Source organism: Hibiscus syriacus, unplaced genomic scaffold (assembly GCF_006381635.1).
Source record: "Hibiscus syriacus cultivar Baekdansim isolate YM2019G1 unplaced genomic scaffold, ASM638163v2 tig00110156_pilon, whole genome shotgun sequence".
Lineage (NCBI taxonomy): Eukaryota > Viridiplantae > Streptophyta > Magnoliopsida > Malvales > Malvaceae > Hibiscus > Hibiscus syriacus.
Window position 1 is genome coordinate 1,461,606 of NW_024062606.1, and position 26,285 is coordinate 1,487,890.

General features: G+C 37.0%; 1 protein-coding gene across 2 annotated transcripts in view; it reads left to right on the forward strand.

Moving 5' to 3' along the window:
• The window catches only part of LOC120215957 (DExH-box ATP-dependent RNA helicase DExH14), a 57,230-nt gene extending 47,173 nt beyond the window's left edge, over positions 1-10,057 (forward strand). The window contains exons 41-49 of one of the 2 annotated variants that reach the window (XM_039213483.1): positions 6,804-6,871; positions 6,955-7,120; positions 7,208-7,270; positions 7,442-7,537; positions 7,784-7,951; positions 8,179-8,349; positions 8,737-8,886; positions 9,043-9,174; positions 9,716-10,057. In XM_039213483.1, the coding sequence (XP_039069414.1) occupies positions 6,804-6,871; positions 6,955-7,120; positions 7,208-7,270; positions 7,442-7,537; positions 7,784-7,951; positions 8,179-8,349; positions 8,737-8,886; positions 9,043-9,174; positions 9,716-9,799 (1,098 nt within the window). In that variant the 3' untranslated portion in view covers positions 9,800-10,057. The remainder of the gene's footprint in view (positions 1-6,803; positions 6,872-6,954; positions 7,121-7,207; positions 7,271-7,441; positions 7,538-7,783; positions 7,952-8,178; positions 8,350-8,736; positions 8,887-9,042; positions 9,175-9,715) is intronic. The other variant, XM_039213484.1, reaches the window with a different exon arrangement.
• The last annotated feature ends 16,228 nt before the right edge of the window (positions 10,058-26,285 follow it).

Consider the following 26,285-nt stretch of genomic DNA (forward strand, 5'->3'; position numbering starts at 1 on the left):
GAGTCCATCAACCTCCTTAGCATTGCCAATCATCTTCCCTGAACAAGGGTCCTGAAATTCAAATCCAGCAAATGTTATTGTAGCAATGCATTTGCAATCATGAATAATACGATTAACAGAGATGAGATTGCAAGAGAACTTTGGGACATGTAGGACATTTAGTAATGTGAGAGATGGAGAAATAATGATAGAGCCTTTTCCAGCTATAGAGGTTAGGGAGCCATCAACAATTTTTACCTTCAGATTACCAGATAAAGGAAAATAAGATGAGAATATGGAGGAATTACCGGTCATGTGATCTGTTGCCCCTGAATCTATGATCCAAGGGTTTGATTTAGAACCGGCTATGAAAGTTGTAGGATATGTACCTTTCTGGGCTAATGATGAAGAGGCAATATAAGATGATGGGTTAGGAGTGTTGGATATGGAATGAGAACTCATTAGTTGATACAATTGCTCTAGCTGTTCTTTGCTGAAGGCAGACAGTTCTGAGGCAGGTTTCGGCTCTTCAGAAGCATCTTCAGATGAGGCATGGAATCCCTTTGCATTACGAGAATTTCGATTGGCTGAAAAATTATCGGCTGGCTTCCCGTGTAGCTTCCAACACTTGGCTTGCAGATTGGCCGATCTCTGTCGTTCCGACATCGTTGCGACGTGGTGGCTGACCCGAGAACAAGGCAGAAGACTCGGTGGGATTTGGTGAGTGGCCTCCAAGCATGACTGTCCGCCGGCTCTCCTCTCGTCTGACTTCGGAGAAGACTTCTCTTGTGCTTGGTAGTGGTTCACGACCAAGGATGCGCCCTCTGACTTCATCCAATTCCTTGTTAAGGCCAACAAGGAATTCAAAGATGCGTTCTTTTTCCACCATCTTCTGGAATAGAGCCCTGTCCTTGGCACAACTCCATTCGTAGTCGCTGAACATGTCAACCTCTTGCCACAAGGTCTTGAGTTCAGTGTAGTATTGAGTGACAGTTTTTTCTCCTTGTTTTAGCCTCCATAATCGAGTTTTTAGTTCAAACCATTGTCCTGCGTTCCCGAGATCAGAATAGGTCTCGTTCACAACATTCCAAATGTCATGAGTAGTAGGTAGGAAGAGATAAATTCTCCCTACACTCGGATCCATGGAATTTATGAGCCAAGACATAATCATCGAGTTTTCTGCCTCCCATCTTTCAGATTCTTCATCTTCTTCGGCAGGTTTCGTAGTGGTACCTGAGAGATAGCCGAATTTTCCACGGCCACGAATAAAAAGTTTCACAGATTGTGACCACTGTAAGAAATTATTTCCATTCAACTTGTGAGAAGTGATGGATATGTTTTGGAAGGATTCAGTGTTTAGGGTGGTTGAAGGTGAGCGAGTAGAACTCATAGAGTCGATACCAGAGGTATCATCGTAGGGTTTGGCCATTTTGGCTCTGACACCATAAAGACGAAAAAAACTTGTTCCGAATAAATCGTATCTATTTCTGCTGAATATGGCTGACTTAAATAGAGTTTACAATGTAACAACTTTACATAAAAAGATGCATAAAATTAGCAACAGAATAAAAATGATTCTATCTAATTAAAAATGATCATATCTAATAACTAATAGAATAAAAAACTGATTCTATCTAATTAAAAATGATCCTATCTAATAACTAATAGAATAAAAACTGATTCTATCTAATATTTAATTTAGATATTCTCGACACAAACTTCCAGACCCATTTACCAAGCAACGCTCTGTTTAAAATATTCAGATCCACAACTCCCAATCCTCCCTCTTCCTGCGATTGACACACATTTTTCCAGCTCAACCAGTGAATACGATTATGTGTGGAACTCTTCCCCAGAGAAATCTGGCCATTAAAGTCTGAAACTTCTTATTCACCTTATACGACATTTTAAACAAAGATAGGAAAAAAATCGGGAGCGAGGACAGGACTGACTTCAACAGCACCACTCTCCCCGCCATTGATAATGCAGTAGCTTTCCAACCTGATAATTTTGAATGAAATTTCTGAATGACCGGATCCCAAATAGCCTCAGAATTACTTTAGCACCTAACGGGAGGCCTAGGTACACCGTAGGAAAAGAACCTACAGCGCAGCCCGCCATAGCAGCCCAACTGTTTAAGCTGGCATTTTCCAGATTAAAGCCAAACAGATGGCTTTTTGAGAGGTTTAGATGAAGCCCTGTCATAATACTGAAAATCCTTAGAACTCTCCTAATATTCAATATTTGCGTAGGAGAGTCTCGACTGAACAGGATAAGGTCATCAGCAAACTGGAGGTGAGTTAATAAGAATGGATCTGAACTCCCAATCGAAAACCCTTGAAAGAGACCCAAATTAGAAGCTTTAGTCAACATAAGATTCAACAGTTCTCCTACTATATTAAACAAAAGAGGGGATAAACTGCATCCTTGTCGAAGTCCTTTAGCCAAAGAAAATTCTTCTGTTGGAGAACCATTTAACAGAACCGAGATTGATGCCGAAGAAAGACACTGCTCAATCCAAGATACCCAACGCTCGCCAAATCCCATGACTCTTAATAATCTAAGAAGAATCGGCCATTCTATAGAATCGTAGGCTCTCTTGAAATCGACTTTAAAAACAATCCCTCTCAACCCTTGTTTTCTCCAAAAGTGAATGCCTTCATTCGCAAGGAAGGCACAGTCAAGCAGCTGTCTTCCCGGTATAAATGCAAACTGGGAAGGGCTGACAATATCCTTAATTACTGAAACCAGTCTCTTTGATAAAACCTTAGAGATTATTTTATATAAACTACCCACAAGACTTATCGGTCTGAAATCTTCAATGCAAGCCGGACTACTCTTTTTTGGGATCAGAGTGATAAAAGAATGGTTAACCCCATGATCCCATCTCCTTCCTCTATAGAAATCATCCACAAACTTCATAATTTTCACCTTTAAAAAAGGCCAGAATTTCTTGAAGAAACCCATCCGGCCCAGGTGCTGTGGCACTATCCGAGGAAAAAATGGCCTCTCTAACCTCTTGTTCAGAAAACTTAACCTCCAGGTTGTTCCTTTGATCCACACTGAGTTTCGCAAAAGAAAACCGCAATTCCTCTACTTCCAGTGTATCCTTAGAATTATAAATTTTCTTGAAGAAATCTGAAACATAGGATTTGATTCGGTCAGCCTCAGTCAGTTCCTCACCCTCCACCATCAAAGCAGAAATATTATTAATTCTGTTCCTGTTCAAAGCACACAAATGAAAAAACCGAGTATTTCTGTCGCCATCTTTGAGCCATTTCACCCTCGACTTTTGGAACCAAATACTCTCTTCAATCTTGTGCAATCTCCACAGCTCTTTTCTGAAAAGCAAAAGATGATCCCAATCCTGCGACAAAAACCCTGAGCCTTGGGCTTTCAGCTCCAAATCATTAATTTTGCCTTCTAATTCTGTAATGGCTTCTGAAATACCCCTATGACTACTGATAGGCCACTTTCTAATCATCTGTTTCGTATCTTGCAAGGTACTAAAAATTCCCCTGCTCCCTCTGACATTTTGAACAGCATCCACGAACCCTTCATCCTCTAACATGTAGTTGAAAAACCTAAAAGGCTTAGGGCTCCAATTTGTACAATCTTCCTCCAACAGCACCGGGTTATGATCAGAGAGGGACTTTGGAAGCATTCTTTGTACCAAATTAGGAAAACCACGTAAAAAACAACCACTGACTAAGAACCGATCAAGTCTCACCCAAGTTGAAAACTCCCTATTACTACACCAAGTAAAGCTGCCACCTAAAAGTGGAAGATCTAATAGATTAGATTGTTGCACAAAAGCCCTGAACACCTCCATTGAATGCCAATTCTGAGAAACTCCACATTTCTCTTCTTGGACAAGATATGCATTAAAATCTCCCCCGATGCATATTGGCAAAATAATGTTTTGAGCAAAACTCAGGAGTTCTCGAAAAAAATCTTCTTTTTCAGCCTCTACTGCAGGTCCATAAACGTTAATAATAACACATTCAAAACTTGACACCTTAAATTTTCCTGTTAGCGCCACAAATCTGATATGCTTGAAAATACTAGTAACTTCAAAAACACTCTCATTCCACAAACACAACAAACCTCCTGCAGACCCCTCTGCTGGTTGAAAAGAGCCACCCTTCAACAAAAAACCCCCTAAATTTCTAAATAACCCATTCAAACAATTACTTAGTTTCGTCTCCTGTAAGAGCAAAATGGCCGGTTTAATCTGATTCACCAATCTGTGCACAGCTCTCTTTTTCTCCATTTTCCCTAAACCCCTAATGTTCCAAGAAATAATTTTAGGATTTGACATAAAGAAGATAAACACTACACCCCTCAAAGCGAATGGGAAATTAATCCCTATCCCCCGCATACCCCTTCCTCTCCCTCTTAAAAATCTCATCTTCTAATAATTGTTGACCCCCTGAAAAAGTAATTCCCAACAAATCACACACTTCCCTAGTGGCAGCTGCTTCGACCCTAGCGTTCGAAGAGGAATGAGAAGACTTTGTAGATAAGCTAGCATCTACCAAAGAATCCCCGGCCCAACTAGAAATAACCCTCCTATACACTCTGTCGTGAAAACTGATCGACACTTCGCCCTCCGAGCTACCCAATCGAAGTGGGGCAATTCTAAACTTCCTCCGATTGATATTACCTCTCGCTCCAGGATTAAACTGAAACCGAGGTCTATCATTCAAAAACTCTGCAGGCTGCAGAACCTCGTTAATAGCTAATGGGCTGCCTTGAAATCTAGACCCACTAACTTGGTCAACATTTTCAAGTCCCAAGGTGGTCTTCCCCATGCACAGACCCCTTTCTCTATCTTCAACAAAATCCCCCCCTACTTCCTGCTGACTTGGAATCCCACCAATTGTTATCTCCTCAGAACATATATTCCCAACCCCAGTATCATTAAAAACAAACTTCCCATGCTCATTCCCCTTGAAAAGTGAACCACTCCCACGTGAATTATCCCGGACCCATGCTTCCACTCTATTCAAAGAATCTGGCAAAACCTGGATCCCCGGCTGCCCATCCAGACCTCGAAACTCATCCCCTTGACTTCCATCGGAGGAGTTACCCTCCACAGGATCCATTGATCCAACCTCTTCCGCCACATCTTCAAGCACCGGAAAAAAATCATCAGTTCCTTCCACCTTAATCATGATCTTGAACGATCTCCCCAATGTATTAACAGAGACATGGGGAGGAATATCAAAAGGGCTTTCCATCCTCAACAGCAGCTGAGCCACTCTGCAATCCACTCTTTTAGCTGTTTGCTCCTGAATCTTCACCAGCTGACCCCATCTCGAAGCCAGACTATTGAAAAATAGAATAGACCAACAATTTAATGGAACCCCGATCAAAGAAACTGCACAATACTGTAATGGCACACACTTATCATCCATAACAGGCTCCAGCCTGTCAAACCAGAAAGATAATTCCTCCCACTTATCCTCCATCAAAGCAGTTTTCTCCTCCTCTGATCAAAAAACAACTAAACAGGCGTTTCTTGCGTATCCCCACCTAACCACCTTGACATTGAAACTTTCATTCCTTAGAGCCCTCTGCACAAAGTCTACGTCATAGCTCTCCTTACAAATACCGGTTAATGACGATCTCAGCCATGTCCTATCCTCCATAGGGATGAAAATATCCAATGTTTTCTTCACCTCCTTCTTAACTCCATCTCTGCGCATCTTCTGGGCCTCTACTCCCTGTGTGATACCATTCTGATTAAACCCAGACCCTTGTTCTCTAATAGTTGCAGCATCAGACTGCGCAACCTCCTTGTATGATCTGCTATCCCTTAAGCTGCTCATCGACTGGCCCTTCCTCCCCATACTTGAAGAATCCTGAATCCCCTGCTTACCCGACAGCGCCCTCTTCCCACAAACAGGCTCCCTCCTCTTCGTATTCTGATACTTAGCAACCCCTACATAAAGTCTTCTCCTATCGAACCACCTCCCATTAACAGACTGGATTGCTCTCCTCCTACTATCCTCCTCAGCGAATTGGACGAACGCAAAAGTAGAAGACTTATAATATGATTTCTCTATAAATCGTGGAATGAAAATTCTTAAAATCTGACCGAAAGGGCTAAAAAAATCCCTTAACACACGCCTAGAAACTCTCTTACTAAGGTTATCAATGAACACTGTCCATTCCTCAACGGAAGCAATGGACTTTTTCGAAATTTCTTTAATTCTCTCTCTACCTATCGCACTCATTGCTCCACAAGTTGGCTAATGCAGAGTTTTAAAACTTTTTTCATACCACTTTCCCTTAGCTGAAAAACCTGAAAACACCCTTAGCTGCTTGGAAAACAATGTGTTTTAACAATTCTTTCTTATTTGCAATTGTAATTTTGTATTTCCACTTCTCATATTGCACATGTACGTATTCTACTATATTGATTCGTTTGTGCTTATTCTGTTTGTGTTTTTAGTATAATTGATGGAAATAGAGCAGGCAAAGTTTACTCGAACTTGACACAATCTGATTTGACTTAGAAAATCAACAACCCTAAACCTAAACAACTTGAACCTGAATAACTTAAGCTAAAACGATTCAAATCCAGATGAGCTTAAAGACTGTCCAAAATGAAATTGATTTTACTTCAAAACTCAACAAGCTGAACTTGAAATGACCTGAACCTGAATTACACAAATTCAAATCTGAAAAACGTGAACCTGATGGGAAGCCTCATAAAAATGCAAAATCTTTGTTCTTTTTTCTTTTCTTTATAGGTGACAATTTATTTTCTTTTTTATTTACCTTCACAAGTTTTTGTGTGTAAATATATGTGTCAGATGGTTAATCCTGCGTACTATGGCCTGGAGAGTGCAGAAGATGAAACATTAAGTTCTTACTTGTCCAGGTATAGCAGATCCCCCTGCACCTCTATCTAGGGTAGATACTTGTCCTTTCTAGTACAGTGCTGAGTAAAACTGTCTTTGACAGATTGGTGCAAAGCACTTTTGAGGATCTAGAAGATAGTGGATGCATCAAGATGACTGAAGAAAATGTAGAGCCTATGATGCTGGGTACAATAGCATCTCAGTATTACCTTAGTTACATGACTGTATCAATGTTTGGGTCAAACATTGGGCCAGATACATCTCTTGAAGTAAGTGAAAATAAGTGAATTGTGAACATAATTTGGCATCTGTTGCTACTCTAACCACTTTTTATTGTTGAAATATTTATACTATAGGTATTTTTGCATATTTTGTCGGGTGCTTCTGAATATGATGAACTTCCTGTGCGGCATAATGAGGTAATTTAATGTCTCGTACTAAATAGTTGTGTGGTTAAGCAGTCAAGACTTAAAAGCTCCGCTGATGCTCAGTTGAATATAAAATTACTTTGTGGTTTTTTGGCTTCCTAATAACATGGTTCCCATCACATTTACTAATGACCTTTAATGAATTTTGCTTTTGCATTTCAGGAAAATTATAATGAAGCATTGTCTAAGAGAGTCCGGTATATGGTGGATCAGAATCGGCTTGATGATCCACATGTCAAAGCTAACCTTCTATTTCAGGTCTGAGTTATTTGTGACTGGTTTTTGCGTGATTAGAACCAGAAATTTTATTTTTCTCCACATATAATGCATAACCTTTAGCATGCTTGGACACACACAGTAATGCATTTTATTCATACGTGCATATATATATTATATATCAACCCACTCATCACATATCTATACCCTCCTTTTATCTTTGTTTTATTCTAATGTTCTTTAATTTTCCTTAATATCATCTAATTAAGGCATATATTTGGAGTTCAGGCTCATTTTTCCCAGTTAGATTTACCAATCAGCGACTATGTCACTGACTTAAAGTCAGTGTTGGACCAAAGCATACGTATTATTCAAGCCATGATAGATATTTGTGCGAATAGTGGATGGCTTACAAGTTCAATTTCTTGCATGCATCTTTTGCAGATGGTCATGCAGGTATTTCCCTTTATGTTACATATCTGATTTTTTTCTCCCATCCGATAAAGAATTTATGTTTGTCTTTGAGTTGTGATCAACTATAAATGTTTTTATATGTTATATGAATAATGTTAGTGGAGCTGTAATATGAGTGTCCATATAACTTTTTCTTCTGATCTAAGATAAAAAAAATAGAACAGAAAATTGCTTTTCTGTCTTTGTTTTGATGTCTCCTATCATTTCAGGGTTTGTGGTTTGACCAAGGTTCGGCCCTTTGGATGTTGCCATGTATGAATGATGAACTTGCTAGCTCATTGAGCAAGAGAGGAATTTCCACCGTGCAGCAACTATTCGATATTCCTAAGGCAACGTTGCAAACTGTGATAGGAAATTTTCCTTCTTCAAAATTATATCAGGTTCGCTTTCTTGAGAATATAATGCTAGATATAGTACGTCATGTCCTTGAGTTTCATTTTTATCGCTTTAGTCTCATTATCGTGGCAGTACTTCCTAGTTTCATGCATTCATTCCTCTCTTCGCCTCTAGTCTTACTGTTCTGAGGTTGATATAACTTATAAAAAAGCCTTTAAATATTACTGTGGTATCTTTAGCCATCTAGGTTATCTCCGGTATTCTAATAAATTTCTTTCAAGTATTGTTCCGGGTGTCGGTAAATATATAAAAATTTGATGCTTCTATATTAGCCTCTTAATCACAAAAATGTTGTTGCTTGGATTTTATTCCTGATGAGTGTTAATACACACTGATTACTTTGCTTGGTCCTTTGTTCTATCATTTGTCAGGATCTGCAGCATTTCCCCTGTATACAAATCAAATTAAAACTACTGAAGAAGGTCACTGAGACTGAAAGGTCTCTTCAACTGAACATTAGATTGGAGAAGACAAATTTGAGGCGGAATATATCAAGGGCATTCACCCCTCGATTCCCTAAGGTAAACTATTTCTTACATTGCTGAAAGGACCATGTTGGTAGGACCAGGATCTGGACAACACACTATTTGACTTTCAGTCTGGTTTTTCAAAACCATGATTTCTCTCTCTTGAGTTTCGTATATGGATGCACATACTTAGTTATATGTTATATTCAGATTAAAGATGAAGCTTGGTGGCTGATTCTCGGTAACACCTCTACTGCCGAACTATATGCTTTGAAGAGAGTTTCTTTCTCCGATCGCTTAGTTACCCACATGGAGTTACCATCAGATGTGACCTCGTTTCAGGTATCAAGGCTTTTGAAAGCCCCCTATTGAAAACTGAAATCGTGTGTTTTGCAGGTTAAAGTATTGCATACAATTGTAATTGTTTATACGAATTAGTTCATGACCAAACAAGCATTCATTGTTTGATGTTTGGACGTTGAGGTGCATATGTGCTAATTAGTAGGGGTTTGGTAATATATATATATATATGCATACACACTACTCCCACTCTTCATTTTTCTTGAAGTTTCCATTGGCATTAACCTGACATTTTCATATATCTTGTGGGGATTCTACTTTCCAAGGACGTTCAACATATATGAAAGAACTCAGGAAATTGAATATACCCATGTTGGATACATGTCAATATCTGGCGCACACACAAGACTGAATAATGTGTGTGTGTGAGCATTAGAGTGTTTTAGCCCATGGTTTTCAGTTGAAGTGGATGTAAATTTTTTTTATGGTTTGCAAAGATGAAATTTGATCTTTGAATAAATAAGGCCATGAAATGAAATCTTAGTTAGTTAATAACCGGAGATCGTTCTTCCTCCTTTTCCAGGGGATGAAACTGATTATGGTTTCAGATTGCTATCTTGGTTTTGAGCAACAACACTCCATTGAAGATCTTGCCGCACCATCTTGATCAACCAACTCTACTAGGTACTGTTGGATCGGTCCAGGTAACCGGAGGAACCATGCCGAGCTCTCTTTTTTCTCGAGCCATGCTATAGAAGTCGGGTAATCAGCTTCTGACCGATCCTTTCTCTTGAGCTCGCCTTTCTGTTGCAGTTTGTATAGATTTTGCCATGCTCCATGGTATTATGAAAAGCTTAACTATGATGCAGTAATCATCAATGTTTATGGTCAAACTAGGTACGTGGGAATTGGTCTTTAAATGCATAATCCTCCATGATATATTGCGTTTGTCTCAAAAAGGGAACTTTTTTTTTTAATTATTCAAGACTAAAGAAAAGGTTTTCTCATATGATTACACAACCAATGGTAATTTTGACACCCCATTGATTTAATTGTTCAGCCTTTACGTGTAATACATGCTTAGCATGTCATTTGCATATAAACCAGTGTTTTTTAAATGATAATTTTGGAATTGTTTTTTAGATACAAAAATATTTTTAAATTTTATTTTCAATATATCAAATAATGATCAGAATTATTATTATTTTCTAGTTCCTAAATAAACATGAGAATGTTGCATTTATGATTTTTCGTGTTAATAGGAAAAATAAATAATCATATAAAATACATATTTTTTTAAAAAATTTTATGTTAATATATTAAATGATAATATAGTAACTAATTCATGTTTCTTATTTTCTATATAAATATAAAAAAAATCCAATTTAAGATTTTATAGTGCTAATGTAATCTTATTGTGAGTGTAAAATATTGATCTTTGGATTGATTTTTAATACTGAAGTCTCAATCTTTGTTTTATTTTAGAAGGTATATTACTTGAATAGTAATTGAATTATAGGGTTGATATCATTTTGATCATTGAATTATTATTTTTCAATTAAATATTATGAAAATAGTTTTAAAAGGGTATAACAAGTAAATATTATAAAAATAAAAAAATAAGGCAAAAAGATATTGGTTCCTGTACTTTTGAAAGAAAAAAACTATTGTGGCCCTAGTTTTATTTTTTCTCTCAATCTAGCCCTTCAATTTAGAAAACAAATTTAATATGAACCATTAATAAACATTTTTCGTCATTTGATCGTTATAATGCTAATGTGACATTTCACGATACTAGCATGACAATTCACAATATTTACATGACAATTCATGTCATGTTTGAGTTATTAATTTAGTTCAATTGTCATGTTATTTGTCACGTTATCAATTATTGTGGACTGTTACGTTAGTACCATGAATTATCACGTCAACACTGTAACTGTTAACGACAGAAAAATATTGGTCAAATGATTATATTAGATTTATTTTTTGAGTTGGAGAGTCATATTGAGAGAGAAAAAAGTAATACAAAAATCACATTAATTTTTCTTAAAAAAAGTATAGGACCTCTTATAATTTTTGCAAAAAAAAATAATAATAATTTACTCTGTCCAAAATTATTTAGTGAATTACGTTAATTTATACAATAGTTAACAAATTTGTCTACAAATTTTACACGAATTTGGGCTCAATTTTTTTTATTTTGGGATGTCACTAGTATTGATGATTTTCTAGAAGAGTTATTACTAGCTTTCGACTAATTTAAATTAAATTACAGAAAAATGAAACGATTTAAGATCAAAATAGAATTAAAACAAACATGTAGGGACGAAAGTGAATAAAATAAAAATAGAAGGAACCACTTAAAAAATTATTTCTTTTACCAAAATCCTGCATCGGGGCATTTGCGACTAATTATTAAAATATATTATTCATGAATTACAATAAGCTAGCTGGGAAGAGAAAATGATAGAAGGAACACTTGGGAAGAGGAAAAAACCCTAGGATAAAGTAATTACAGCGTAGTTGAAAATAGTGTAGCGAAAGGGCACAACACGTGGAGAAAATTTTACTCATGGAAACAATTAATACAAGAGAAAATAATTTTAGTGACCGAAAATACCTTATAATATACGATTTTAATCAATTTTTTTGGATTTGCGAAAATAACCAACAAATTCGCAACGCGAACTCCAATTTCACAACACAGTTTCTAAATTCGCAACGCGAATTTCTCAGATTCGCAACTCAGTTTTGAAATTCGCAACTCGAATTTCTTTTCCGCAACGCGATTTTTCAAATTCGCAACGCGAATTTGTAATTCGCAACACATAAGTCAAATTCGCAAAGCGCGTTTATTTTCGCAACGCGAATTTTATTTTCGAATTCGAAACACAATATTAATTTCGCAACACAAATGTAAACAATATATCCCGTAAATCGTAACTCATAACCTAAAACCCTAAATCACAACTCAATCCCATCTCCATCTCTCACTCTTTACGGCGACATCCGTCCCCATCTCCGACGACATCCGTCCCTATATCCGACGACCCCCCTCTATCTCCATCTCTCAGAGCCACCCTCTCACAACCATTCACGGCCACAAATAGAAAATCAACCACCGAGGGTTAGTTTTTTTAATTATTTTTATTTTGAAATTTTCGTATTATTATTAGATTTTTCATATTTAAATTGATGATAAATTTACTGGTAATTTCAATATATAGATTAACCATTTCACTTAGATTGCTTAGTAAATTCATTCGGTTGCTGCCAATACTGCTAAACTGTTAACTAACCCTGTGAAGTTAGTATTTGTCTTTTGGTTGAAGTAATGCAATTCATTCAAGTTTCAATTTGCAGAAGAATAGTTTTTGAAACTTAAATTCGCAACACAAAAACGAAATTCGCAACACAAAAATCGCAACGCGAAAATGAAATTCGCAACGCGATTTTAGTTTCGCATTGCGAATTTTATTTTCGTGTTGCGAATTTCATTTTTGTGTTGCGAATTTAAGTTTAAAAAACTACTCTTTTTCTGTAAATTGAAACTTGAATGGATTGCATTACTTCAACCAAAAAACAAAGACAAATACTAACTTCACAGTGTTGCGAATTTAAGTTTCAAGAATAAACTACTACTCTTTATGTTGTCCTTGAACCTGCACTGAATCTATATGTTGTCCTTTTAAATGTTTATATAAGTGCTTACTTCTGGAATGTTAACTGATGCATTTTGTGAACTATGATAGAATAATGACTTGGGTGAATACCGGGCTAGTTTGAAACATATTTGGCTATATTTTCTATGTTTAATATCATGACTGTTTATAGTGAATAATTTGTAGTTTTTGATATATCTAACTTAGTATGTTTATTGTTTTTGTTAGGAATTTTTTTCGGCTTCATTGACTTTAAGGAATAAATTAAGCCTAGCCACTACAATTGCGTCGACACTTACACTTGTACAAAGAAATTTGTTTGAGAATACTTATTTCGGGCCATGGCTAAAAGTACAACATCCAGGTGGAGATGCTATGTTAACCCATTTTTTTCTTCAGACCATGACTAACGATCTACCCGAGGGGATACAACGTGGTGATGAAGAGATATGATTTCAATTTCCACCGGCGTATACTCATTTTGGGCGGGAGGAGTTTTGCTTAATCACTGGTCTACGTTTCGGACGACACGATGAAGTAGGTTCGTACACTAGTCATATCGCCCGCCCATCATGGTTATTTTAGGTTTTTCCTGAACTGGCAAATGTGAAGCCCAGTTTACACGTCGATGATTTGAAAATATTACTTCTTAAAGATGGTTTTGCTCGGATGGATGACCTTGATGTTGTCCGAGTATGTCTTTTATTACTTTTGAATGCCCATTTTTTAGCCAAAGAGGGCAGACAACCTATTTCTCAGGATTTAATATTATTGGTAGAGGACCTAGATACATGGAACGTGTTTCCGTGGGGTTCATATCTACGGAAAGCTACTTGGAAAAAGTTGTCGTCTGCCTTTGAGGACCGTTGTAGTTTGTGTGGCCATGGATCCAAATACACTTTGGTAGGCTTTATTTGGGCCTTTAAGGTAAGAATTTCTATATAATGTTTCCAAAATTATAATTAATTATTTAACAATTACTAAAATTAATGTTTGTGTATTATATTGTTTGTAGATTTGGATATTTGAGGCTTTTCCAGTATGCGGACATATGCCATCAAAAATTCAAATGATATTCCTAGGGCTATTACCTGGAGGAGGATCCGACTGTTGGATTGGGAAGATTTACTACCATATACGACGATGAATGATGTAAGTTAACACAAATACTACCATATATAAACAAGTTATTACTAGTAGACATTTGACTTTGTTTGAGCTTTTATATTGTTAGGAGGCAAACTATCCATTACAGAGGCTGACACCCACAGAGGCTGAGCTTGCCATTGATTGGTGGCAATCTAGTAGGTTTTTTTTGCTGGGACGGATGATGAGACCCCCCACTTTGAGAGCCATCACCTGATCGAGCCGATTTTATAGCTCGACACCGAGAGCCATCACCTGATCGAGCCGATTATACACCTCCACACCGAGAGTCATCACCTATTCCATCACATCATCGAGCCTCTTCTCCACAATCACCTCATGATAGGCGACCAACAAAGATGCTACAACATTTATCTCCCCGTTCTCCACCTCCACGGGATGAGATAAGGGAGTTACGTGATGAGGTCAGTGATTTGCGTGATGCGGTCGGTACTTTACGTGACTACGTGGTGAGGTAGATGTTTTAAGCGATGAAAATTGTGCTTTACGTGGTGAGGTAGAAGTTTTAAGCGATGACAATTGTGCTTTACGTGGTGAGGTATCTACTTTACGTGATGAGGTAGCCGCTCTACGTGAGATTATTTCATTATTACAGAATGAGGTTTATACTCTAAGCAACGAGGTAAGTTTGTTTAATACTATACTAAAAATACAAATAACCTTTTTTCGGCATTATTTATTTATTTACTGATTTATGTATTAATCTATTTTTAGCGGCCCGATAAGGTAGATGCTTTACGTCGGGTTTTTCTTGTATGACGGGGTTTACACATCAGACGTCGTGGCCGTGCCATTACGTCTCTTTTCACCCCAATAGTTCCAAGACTGCGTAAGAAGAAGCCCGATTCATCTGTCATCGTTCAAGAGGCCCCTCCCATCATTCAAGAGGCCCCTCCCACCGTTCAAGAGCCCGATTCACATGGCATACTATGTCGACATATTGATAAACCCCCTCTCATGCCTGGTATGATGGATCAGAGTTGGCTTTCGTATCAGTTACCGGTCAGTACCATTCCTCAGCACGAGATGAGCACATTGCCAGACACAATTATGGATAATACATTTTGGGCTAAGACCGCAGTTGATTTTTATCTACATAAGTGGAGCCAGGGGTGCTACACTGACATATGCAAAATCGACAATATATATTTGTTTCTTGAGCGGACTTGGTGGAGTGTTTTATTAGGGGTTGAAGAGAATGACTATTTCGAATGGGGGGTAAGTTTTATATTCTTCTTATATTGATTTTGGTTATTTTTTTAAAATTTATTAAATTCACTAATATATGTATTTTTTTATAAAACAACATATTGATGCATGGGTATCACGTCTTCTGATTATAAGGAAATTGAAGAAAATAAAAAAAATGCGATGGACTATTATGCATTCGTCTTTTCACGAAGTTCACTTGAAGGATCAGAGAGACGCTTCATATGCATTGGGTAATGGAAAAACTATCCTTTATCCTGCGTGGTGGGAGGTCGATAGGGTTAGTATTTATTTTTGCATATTTAAAGGTGTTCATAAATTTTATTTGATGTGCACAATTGAATTATTATTTATGATTGCAGGTGTTTATCCCTGTTATGGAACGTCGTCATTGGATTCTCGTCGAGCTTCAGCTCACATCCCTGAAGACGATAGTATATGACAGCATGTTGAATTATATACCATTGTCTGATTTGAAAGATATTATTTGTAGGGGATGAAGCGATCATTTGGCTAAATACTTGGATGCGATTGATCATTGGACTAATTCAGGAAACAAGAAGCCAAATAAGTTAAAAGTTACAATGATGAGAGACGAGACAGCGCCACAACAAACGTCGGGAGCCAGAAGGGATTGTGGTCCTCTTGTATGTATGTGCTTGGAACATATGACAAGATGAGGTAAACAGTTTCTACCTCCCACAGATAGAGATAGAGGTGCAGTAGGGTTGTGGTTTTGGCATTTTATGGCTAGAGAGATATATGCGAGACGTTTCCTACCTGCATCCGTGTGCTGAAAGTGTGCATAAACAACCATTTGTTATTGGTAAGTTTGAGCAAGTGTTGTTAACATATATACTCTTTGTTGGTTTGAAAATGTTTGGTCAAGTACCTAGAATTCAACAATTTCAGCTGATATTTGTTGGTTTTAGATGTGTAGAAAATCTCATGGCCATAACGTTTCTGCAGGTTAATCCTTCAAGTGAGCTGCGTGAAATTGATGTATTTGGATGTAAGCTCCCTATTGTTAGGAGCATTTGGATGTACTGTATGGGGCTAATTGATTTATCAATGTGCTGTCAAGTGTAAATAAGAATTGTTTTTTTTTTGTTTAATTGATTTGTTGTTTAATTTCAATCTGCATTATGTTGAAGGAAAAAAAGACCTGTTGAAGGTACACCACCATTAAGAAAATCAAATTCGCAACGCGAAAGTCAAATTCGCGTTGTGATTTTTATTTTCACGTGTCGAATTCGTTTTTCGTGTTGCGAATTTGATTTTCGCGTTGCGAATTTGACTTTCGCAACAATCGCAACGCGAAAATCACAACGCGAATTTGACTTTCGTGTCGCGTTACGAATTCAAGGAAAACACCTTCAAAAAGATAAGAAACAACAATCTGATAAGTGATAACAACTGAACAGATCATAGCAATGTTCAAACTCAAGTTACTAATGCATGTCTAACTGAAAATGTATGCATTCACACATAAAATACACATAATACAACGTTTGCATTTAAAAATCACCTAAGTTAATAGTCCCAAAAGGTGAAGCCGGTTGTGATTGGGATTTTATTTTGATTGAAATTTTGATTTCCTTTTGCTCGGCACCATATGAGCTTTGGATTTTGATGATGATCCATATTTTGGTAGAGGAAAAGATGATTGTGATGGCACTGGTGATCCATAGGTCAACCTTGTATGACCATTTTCCTTGCACTGACTACATGTCATTATCTTCTTCTCTTCACCCTTAGACTGTAATACGATCGTGGTTTTTTGGTCGGCCAGGTAGCCTTCTGTCCTTGACTGTTGGCAAAACTGTTTGTAAGTCATCTGGTATGTCCCACTCAGAAGGATGTGGAATAGGGTAGACAATCTCGGCATAAGTCTGTCGATATATTTCTGTAGTGTAGCAATTCATAGCGTATGCACTTGAATCATCTTGGTTTAGATGAAGAGCAACTTTTATAATATGGCCACACGGATAACCATATGTTTGCCATTTCATACAACTACACGTCTTTGCATTTAGATCGACAAGCCCATTTAAGTTATTATCCAATACTTCAAACAAAGTGTTTGAATATGGTTCAACTCTCCATGACGTTGACTTCACAACACGTTTCATTATCTTTTTTTTTCAATCCATGGTGTAACACAACGTTCCAATGTTCCTGTAAATTTAAATAAATAATACTGAGTAAAATCTATTAAATATGATAAGTTACGAATTTAAAGAAATAATACCTGCATGGTTTCTTTTCTTGTAGTACCACTGTTGAATAGAGGATCAAAAAAACTCCATTAACATAGTAATGGGTAATTTTCGGGAATGACGACTTAGAGCGTTGATTGATTCTGCACTATTAGACGTCATGAAACCATATCTTGCTCCAAGTTAATGTACTATTGACCATCTTTCAAACCCGACATCTTCTAGTGTTTGAGCACATTGAGGCAAAACATGTCTTAAACAATTTATATGCTTATTAAAATCCACTTCCCGATAAGCTTTTACAGCCTTCCAGTATGTCCATTTGTGATTTTTTATACCAGCAGACATTGATTTTAGATTTCTATACAAATGAACACCACAAAGTCCATGAAAAGCATATGAGAAACACCTTCTAACAACGTTGTCAATTGAGTTTGCCCTATCGGATATGATTGTCAGATTGCTAATAGGACCTATGCAATCCCTGAGATGCCCCATAAACCATGTCCATGAATAAGAGGTTTCATATTTGCCAACCCCGTAAGCTATTGGCAGTATCCCATTGTTAGCATCCATGGCTACTGCTAATAAGTTTACTCTAAGGTATCGACCTTTCAAATGTGCTCCGTCAACTATAATAACTGGGCACATGCAAGTAATAAACGAACGAATCTACAAAATAATATACACAAGAAATATAATCATTTAAATGTGAAATGCATGCAACTAACAAAAATGAGTCAATAAAATTATATTGATTTACTAACCGCATCACCAATGGTGATAAACAACAACTCAAAACATCCATCTCTATCTGTTTTCATATAAGTTACCGACCCATGATTTTTCAGCTTTTAATTGTGACAATAAGCCGACAGTTGGGCAAACGATGGTTTTGGCGACCCCTCAACAATTCCAAGGCATAACATTTAGCTCTCCAAGCTTGAGAATATGAGATACTAATCTTGAACCAAGCATTCATGTCAATCATAATTTCATGTCCCCGATATACCCTGCCATTCAAAAACATTAACTGAGCCAGAAAACCACCCAACACCTTTTTGTTTGCCTGTCTATGGTGAGGAAAAACTTGGGTTCTTGAACATGTATGTTTATCAATAAAAGTCATAACTTGAAACATTGCACAATATTTTATCCCCTTTGCAATCATACGCCATGTACAGTTTTTGTCAATCATACACTTTGTTTCGAAACAATCTTTGCTTGATTTGTTAACTTTTAGCTGATAGCCATCTTCCACACATTTCGTATACAAAGCTATCTTCAAGTATTCCTTTGTATCAAAACAATCATCTTTATTGATACGAATAACTTTTGTGTAACAATCAACTGCTATATTTACCAACTCTTCTTCCGGTATCTGAAGTAATTCTGACATATTCCAGTTATACTCCCGTGGCATTTTCTTCTTTTTCTTTTCTTTGGGGACTTCTTCTTCTTCTTCAGGGTTATATGAATTACATATTGGATGTTCAACATGTTCATTCACAGTCGTAACTTCCTCCTCATTATCATCAACAACATCTTCCTCGGCAACGGCTGTTTCATCATCAAAATTTGGGTATTGACCAATATCAAAATCATTACACACAGGGTTTGTTTCTTCTTCTGAAACATCATCAAAATCTGAGTATTGATAAAGATCAAAGTTTGGGTATTAACCAAGATCAAATTTTGAATACTGACTAGTACTCACAATTTTTTTGTTGGCTCATCATCGTCTAATTGGTCAATACGAAAATCAGAATTTGGTGTTGAAAGTTGATTGGGATTTGGATTAGGGAAAGGTTGTGGGTTTTGAGATTGTGTTTGATATTGTGTTTGGTATTGAAAATGTGGTGAAACTTAATTTTCTTGGTGATGAAATTGTGGTGGAACCATTAAATTTTGATGTTGATAACAACGTTGTACATTGTGAGCACCATAAACTAGGGTTGAAGAACTTAGTTGATTACTACCCGCTACTGACCCAACTTCGCTACTTCTAGGTTCAACAACATACAATGTAACATCATCTTGCGAAACACTAATGTAAGCAATGAATCTTTCAACATCTTCATTGTGGGTTAACAAATAAACTTGATATTTTCTTTGATGAGATAGCCTAAATCCACTTAGAGACTCTAAATTCAATTTCTTTGCAACACGTAACATTAGAGTTCCATAAGTTAAATTTTTTAATGACAATTTTAGTTGAAGATTCATGGGTAAATGTATATATTGTAAAACACCATTAACATTCTCCCATGACCCTCCAAAACACAAATCTATCCAAACATGATCAACATTAGATGATTTCATTCTATAAATTATAAATTAATTTACTAAACAAACGAGCTATAAACTAGATATCATCACTAACTTAGAGAAAACATACCTTTATTAAGTTGATAGTTGATAATTTGGGAGAGAAATCATTGAAAAATTATATAGAAATAAAATTATGTAAAAAAAAATTAGAGATTGGGAAGGATGTCCCCGGAGAGAGTGAGAGATGGAGATGGAATGAGTTGTGATTTAGGGATTTAGGTTATGAGTTGCTGCTGCTGCGTAGTTTATATACCTAAAACATTTGTGTTGTGAAAATAAAAGTTGTTGCGAAATTAAAATTCGTGTTGCAAATTCGAAAATCGAGTTGCGAAAACAAAATTCGTGTTGTGCATTAGAAAATCTTGTTGCGAAAAGGAAACTTGTGTTGCGAAAAAGAAATTTGCGTTGCGAATTCAGAAATCGAGTTGCGAATTTGAAATTTTGTGTTGCGAATTTGGAAATTGCGTTGCAAATTTGAAAATCGCGTTACGAGAAAGAAATTCGCGTTGCGATTGCAGAAACTGAGTTGCGAATTTTGGAAATTGTGTTGCGAAATTGGAGTTCGCGTTGCGAATATTTTGGTTATTTTCGCAAATCCAAAAAAAAGTTGGTTAAAATCGTATATTATAAGACATTTTCGGTCACTGAAGTTATTTTCTCTTAATACAATATACATTCTTCTAGTCATGGAAGGTCAACGATCTAACATGGTGACGATGGGTAAAAAAACATCCAAATATGAAATAATACCCCCTTTGGCAACATCCAAACATTAGGAATGTCAATACATTTTTCAGAATGAGCAAAAAAAACATTTGTTTCCAGCAGGGCCGTACAAGGCTCGGGCTCTGCTCCACATTCCTTTCATGCCTGCAAAATTTTACGCCACCAATTCATTGTCAGAGGATCCGTGGAAACTGAATCACGATCAAAGAACATGAACCATAGAAGTATGCTCAAACAAATTCATTATTGGCATTCCAATTTAGCAGCTGAAAGAAAGGGTACAAAAACAGGACAAGAAAAGGTACAAGCTCACTCTAGTCTTGTGAGTGGCAATTTTCATTCCTCATCACTATCGTAAACAACTGCCATGCGATGATGAGTAGGAGCTTTTCTAGGAGGTGAGTCCTCTTCTGACTCAATTCCCTTCTGCTGCCACCAGACTCCTTCATCTTTTGCATAGGTTCCTGCAAAAATAACGAAGAAAACCAAATTCAATATTATTGATTTCCAGGTTTGCATGTCATTTCTTGGCATGCTTCTGCAATAAAAGAAGGTATTATTTCCTCTAAAGAGAAATGAGGACGGAAGGTGCGGACCAATTACTGCAAATACATGTAAATAATCATTATTACTGATAAAAGACAAGAATGCTTAGATTGGTTGATTATATTTTAATCTTCCCTATTTTTCAATACAATCAGACATTCAAACATAATCTAACAAACTTAGATACCCGTACATAGCAGTTTGGGATGCTTAAGCAAAGTCCAAACTAAAAACATATATATAATTTAAATGTTCTACGTATGATATTAAGGAGCCTTCACATGAAAGCGCACAAGTTTCATAAAAACTCTAAAGACTTATCTAATTACATCTTGTGAAAGCCTGAAGAAAATCCTCATCTTTTAAGGAATATATATATATATATATATCATTCAAGAAGAAACATAATGCAACCGTTTAGATAGATAGCATGCAAAAGTATATATATTATTTAAATGTTCTAAGTATGATATTATAATCCATGTTCTTTTTTAGGCCATATAGAATCCGATGTTTAGCATATGTGGGTAGAACAAAGATAGATTATAGTTATCAGAACAATTAGCACGTTGAAACATTAATAAACCAGCAAATTGAATTGGGGAACCAACAGTTCACTCAAGTATACGTTATTTGGACTATATCAAGGGCATGTAGAAATCACTTGTGTTGCATGTGCGGGCATGAAAAGCAGTATCTGAAATACCTTTTAGATATGGTAGATGAATTTTATGTTCAAATATAAAGCATGGAAAACTTGTAGAAGAGAAAAAGATAATAAATAATCACCTCAGTTTCCATTTAACTTTTAGAAAGATAGGAGAGAGAGTTAGAGAAAGAGAGAGCGAGAAGTCGAAAAGTAATGTTTCCTATGGAAGAGGTAGAGAGGTTCCTGACGGAGTAACATGCTGTGCTTTAGTTGATAATCTCAGTAATATTGTTCACAGAAATGCTTTGAGGGAACAATTTTTTCATCATGGTAAGGTGGTCAGGGTGTTCATTCCTTTGGTTAACAAGAGACCTAAATACAAAGAAGTTATGTTTGCTTTCATTTACTTCGCTAGTAAGGAGGATTTGTTGGTTGCTGTGGAGAAAATGAACAATGTCATGGTGGATAGGAGGAGAATATCACTGAGGGTTGTAAAATATGAGAAGAATAGTTTCACGAGAAGATCGATGGGTGATAGTTCTGAGGGGTCGAAAGGTGTTGAAGCAAAGAGGCCGAAGAGGAGAAGATCGAAATCCCCGTGCAAGCTGTAGAGCAGGTGGCGCTATTTAATAAGTTTCATGATGGAATGACCTACAAAGATATTGTGGTTGGGATGAAAAAAGTTCCAGTGGGTTTGCAGGAGAGAAGCTCTAGTGATCAGAGGACATTGAAAAAACCCTTGGAAGTCTTTATTCCGGTTGAGTAAAGGGTATGGTTGAAGTCATCCTTAACCGGTATTTATAAGTCAGTTTTTGAAGTGGATTTTGTCCAGAAGGCTATTTTGAACGACAGTTTCAACGCCAAGGTGGTTAGGTGGGGTTTCGCAAAGAATGTTTGTTTAATCATTTTCTTGTCCGAGGTTGGAGTCTATTTCAAAAAATGGGAGTGTTCCTCTAGCTTATTGTGCGATTTCCATGATTGGAGTTCCATTAAACTACTGGTATGCGTCGCTTTTTTCTAATCTGGCGTCGAGATGGGGTAAATTAGTGAAGATTCAGGATGAAACCATCCAAATTGTATATTGTAGAGTTGCACAATTACTGCTGAGGGTCAAGAGCCCTTTCGATGTTCCATCTTATATCACCATTAATGCGTACGGGAGAACGTATGTGATTAAGATTGAAGTTGAATATAGCGAGAACTTCTTCCCTGAGTTGCAGACGTGGTAGGTGATGACATGTCAGTAGATCCCTAGGAGGAAAACTCATCGGAATGGAGCCATGGGGATGCTTAGGGTGGTCAGGCGGGACAGGTGGGACAAAAGTCGGTGTCAAATTCTCAAAATATGGTGGAGGCTTGGTTTTGGATTCTCAACTAGGTGGCAGTACAGGGATCTCTTGGGGTTTTAATAAAAATGGAGGCCCAAGAAATATTTCTTTAATTGACTTGTCTAAGGATGAGACAATTGAAGGTGTAGTCCCCATCCTGTAGAATGTGTCGGGAGATTTTAATGAGGGGAGATAAAGTGGGAAGATCTTGGGGGGATTTACGTATGGTCGTGATATTTTTGAGTAGAAGAATGGGCTTAACAAGAGTCTGGATAGGCCTGTGGTGTGTAGGCCTGATAAAGGTGATTTAGGGCCTAATAGAGAAGGAGATATTATTACAGCAGAGAATAATGATGATCAACCTCAGCTAGGTTCTCCGAATGGGCCTGTTTCTCCGTCTCGATGACGACAGTCTGGTAAGAGTGTGTCGGTCGATAGATTTGAGAGATGTTTCTACAATCGTGTTTATTCCAGATCAAGGAGGGGGAATTAAGAGCTGCTTCGCTCAAGGAATATCTTATATTTCTCCAAATAAATCGGAGGGAGTGGTGGAGGCGCTTGAATGCTGGAACATTAGTAAATTGTTGGGTATCACGTTTAGAGGATGTAAGAAAGCATTTATGAGCAGAGCGGTCTCTTTGGCTAAAGAGAGAGAGTTGAACGGCTGCAGTTAGTTGAGTAGGTTTATAAGGTACTAGAATGTTGATGATGGCTATGTGGTTGTTAATGTCTTGGAATGTTAGGGGTTTAGGTAAGAGGGTTAAAGCTAGAGCAGTAAGGAGGTTTGTTGACGAGAAGAGGCACATCGTTCTATTTTTTCAAGAATCAAAAGCTGAAGTTGTGAACCCTTCGTTATTAAGGAGAATTGGGGAGAACTTTTGTGTGGTTCGGTAGTGTCTCCTACAATAAGTTCTGCTGGAGGGTTAATTTCCATGTGGAATGAGAACGAGTTTTTTTTTTCAGGCATAATTCATCCAGAGGATATTTATGGCAATTACGAGTATTCAGGAAGGTTTATCCGGGGTTTGTTGTTTCATAAATGTGTACGGTAATAGTGTGAATTCATAAAAGGATGAGTTGGGGATCTTCTATCTTTTTTGGAGAACGTTGATTGCTTTGTGTGGTTAGGCGGAGACTTTAATGTGGTTTTGTCGCAGGAAGAGAAATTAGGTGGAGCTGTTAATTCTTTTTCCTTGGGTGTTTTCAGCGATTTTGTGTGTAAGGAAAATCTGGTGGATCTTCCTTTGTGTGGATGACGTTTTATGTGGTGTAACAATAGGGAAGCTCCTACCTACGTTCGACTTGATCGTTTTCTGGTGGATCAGAGGTTTCTATCACTTATTCCTAAAATTAGCCAAAGTCTACTCTCGAGGTCTGTCTCTGATCATAATGTGATTTTATTGGAAAACAACGAATTGGATTGGGGACCTAAACCATTTAGGTTGTTTAATTATGTCATGGAGGAGGTTGAGTTTAGTGAGATGTTAGAAGATGAATTGGTTAAGTTACGTACAGAAGGGAGAAGAAGCCTATCTCCAATTTGCTCAAATGAGTGAAGATCGCGATGAAGAGATGGTCTGGGAAGAGACATTTAGAGTTACATGGAATAATATCTAGTCTCGAGAAATCAATCCAGGAGATGGAACTGGATATGCAACAAGGTCTTCCCTCGGTGCCTTTGAAGTCATTAGTGGAAGCGAAAAAAGAATTATTGGACTTGTACAAGAAAGAATAATTGATTTGGTTGCAAAAGTCAAGACAGAAGCGGGGTCTGAAAGGAGACAAGAACACAAGATTCTTTCATCGATGTGTTGGAATTAGAGGGAGGCGAAATTGTGTTAAGTCCCTTAAAGTGAATAATGTAGTGATTTTCGATCCTAGTTTGATTAAAGCTTCAGTGGTGGATTTTTTTAAAGTAGTGTTCAATCAGAAAGATACATTGGTTGTTGATGACTTGGACTTGGAGTTTCTTAAACTGTCGAACGTGTAGAGTTTGTTTCTTGAGAAGCCATTCTCGGAAGATGAGATTTGGGAAGCAATTACTCACTCGGACAGTAATAAAGCCCTTGGTTCTGATGGTTTGAATTTAGGGTTCTTCAAGAAATTTTGGTCAAATTTGAAAGAAGATATTGTGGCCTTCTTCAAGGAGTTTTATGAAGGGAAAGACTGGGGCAAGGAGGTGAATCATTCTTTTATTTCCTTTATCCCTAAGAGGATAAATCCAGAGGGTTTAGAAGATTATCGGCCTATTAGCCTCGTTGGAGGGTTGTACAAAATTCTTTCGAAGGTCTTAGCTAGAAGATTGAGTTTGTGCATTAATGAGATTATAATCCCCTCACAATTTGCGTTTATTTCGGAGAGACATATCATGGATTGTTCGTTTATTGCAAATGAAGGTATTGATTATTGGAGGAAAAAATGGTTGAAGGGGGTGGTTTTTAAGGTGGACTTTAAAAGAGCCTATGACTCAGTGGACCGGTCGATTTTGTTGAAAATAATGAGGAGCATGGGGTTTGGTGAAAAATGGTGTTCTTGGATTCTTAAATACGTGTTAACAGCTTCCATTTATGTGCTAGTGAATGGGTCACATTCGGAGGAAATTAAAATTGCAAGAGGATTACATCAGGGTTATTCGTTATCCCCTTTGCTCTTTAATCTGGTTAGTGAGATGTTACATTTGTTGCTGGCTAAAGCAGTGGACAAGGGGTTGTTTTGGGTTTTGAGTTAGGTAACCAAGATCGTTCCTGTAACACCCCCAACCCGTATCCGACCCGGATACGAGTCCGAAGTGTCACATTGACTTTTCAAACATTTATTTGTATCAAATAGTGAGTAATTTAAAAACTTTGATAACATTTAACTTATTCAAAACGTTTACAAAATATATCAGAGTTCATACAATTTATATCTTTAGACTACATGCCAACTACACTCTATAAACAGTACCTATATTTTCTGATCTGACATTTGGTAAGGAAAACTGACCTGTCTTGCTCCGCATTCCTCTTTACTCTTCGCGAAACCTACGTGTGAAACAATCACACGCTAAGTCGAAGACTTAGTGAGGCATAAAAACTTATAATGCACTTTATAACATATATCAATATATGCATGTTCTGTTCTATCATACTATACCAAATTACATGACTTCCTCATATCATGTAAAATTATATCAGATTAATTAACAATAAATACATACATACACATAAATCATCATTAGCAGTTTATCATGTAATCACATACTTTTATTGTTAACCTTTTCAATCAAACACTATACACACACAACATCATATGGTTCACGTAACACATTTCA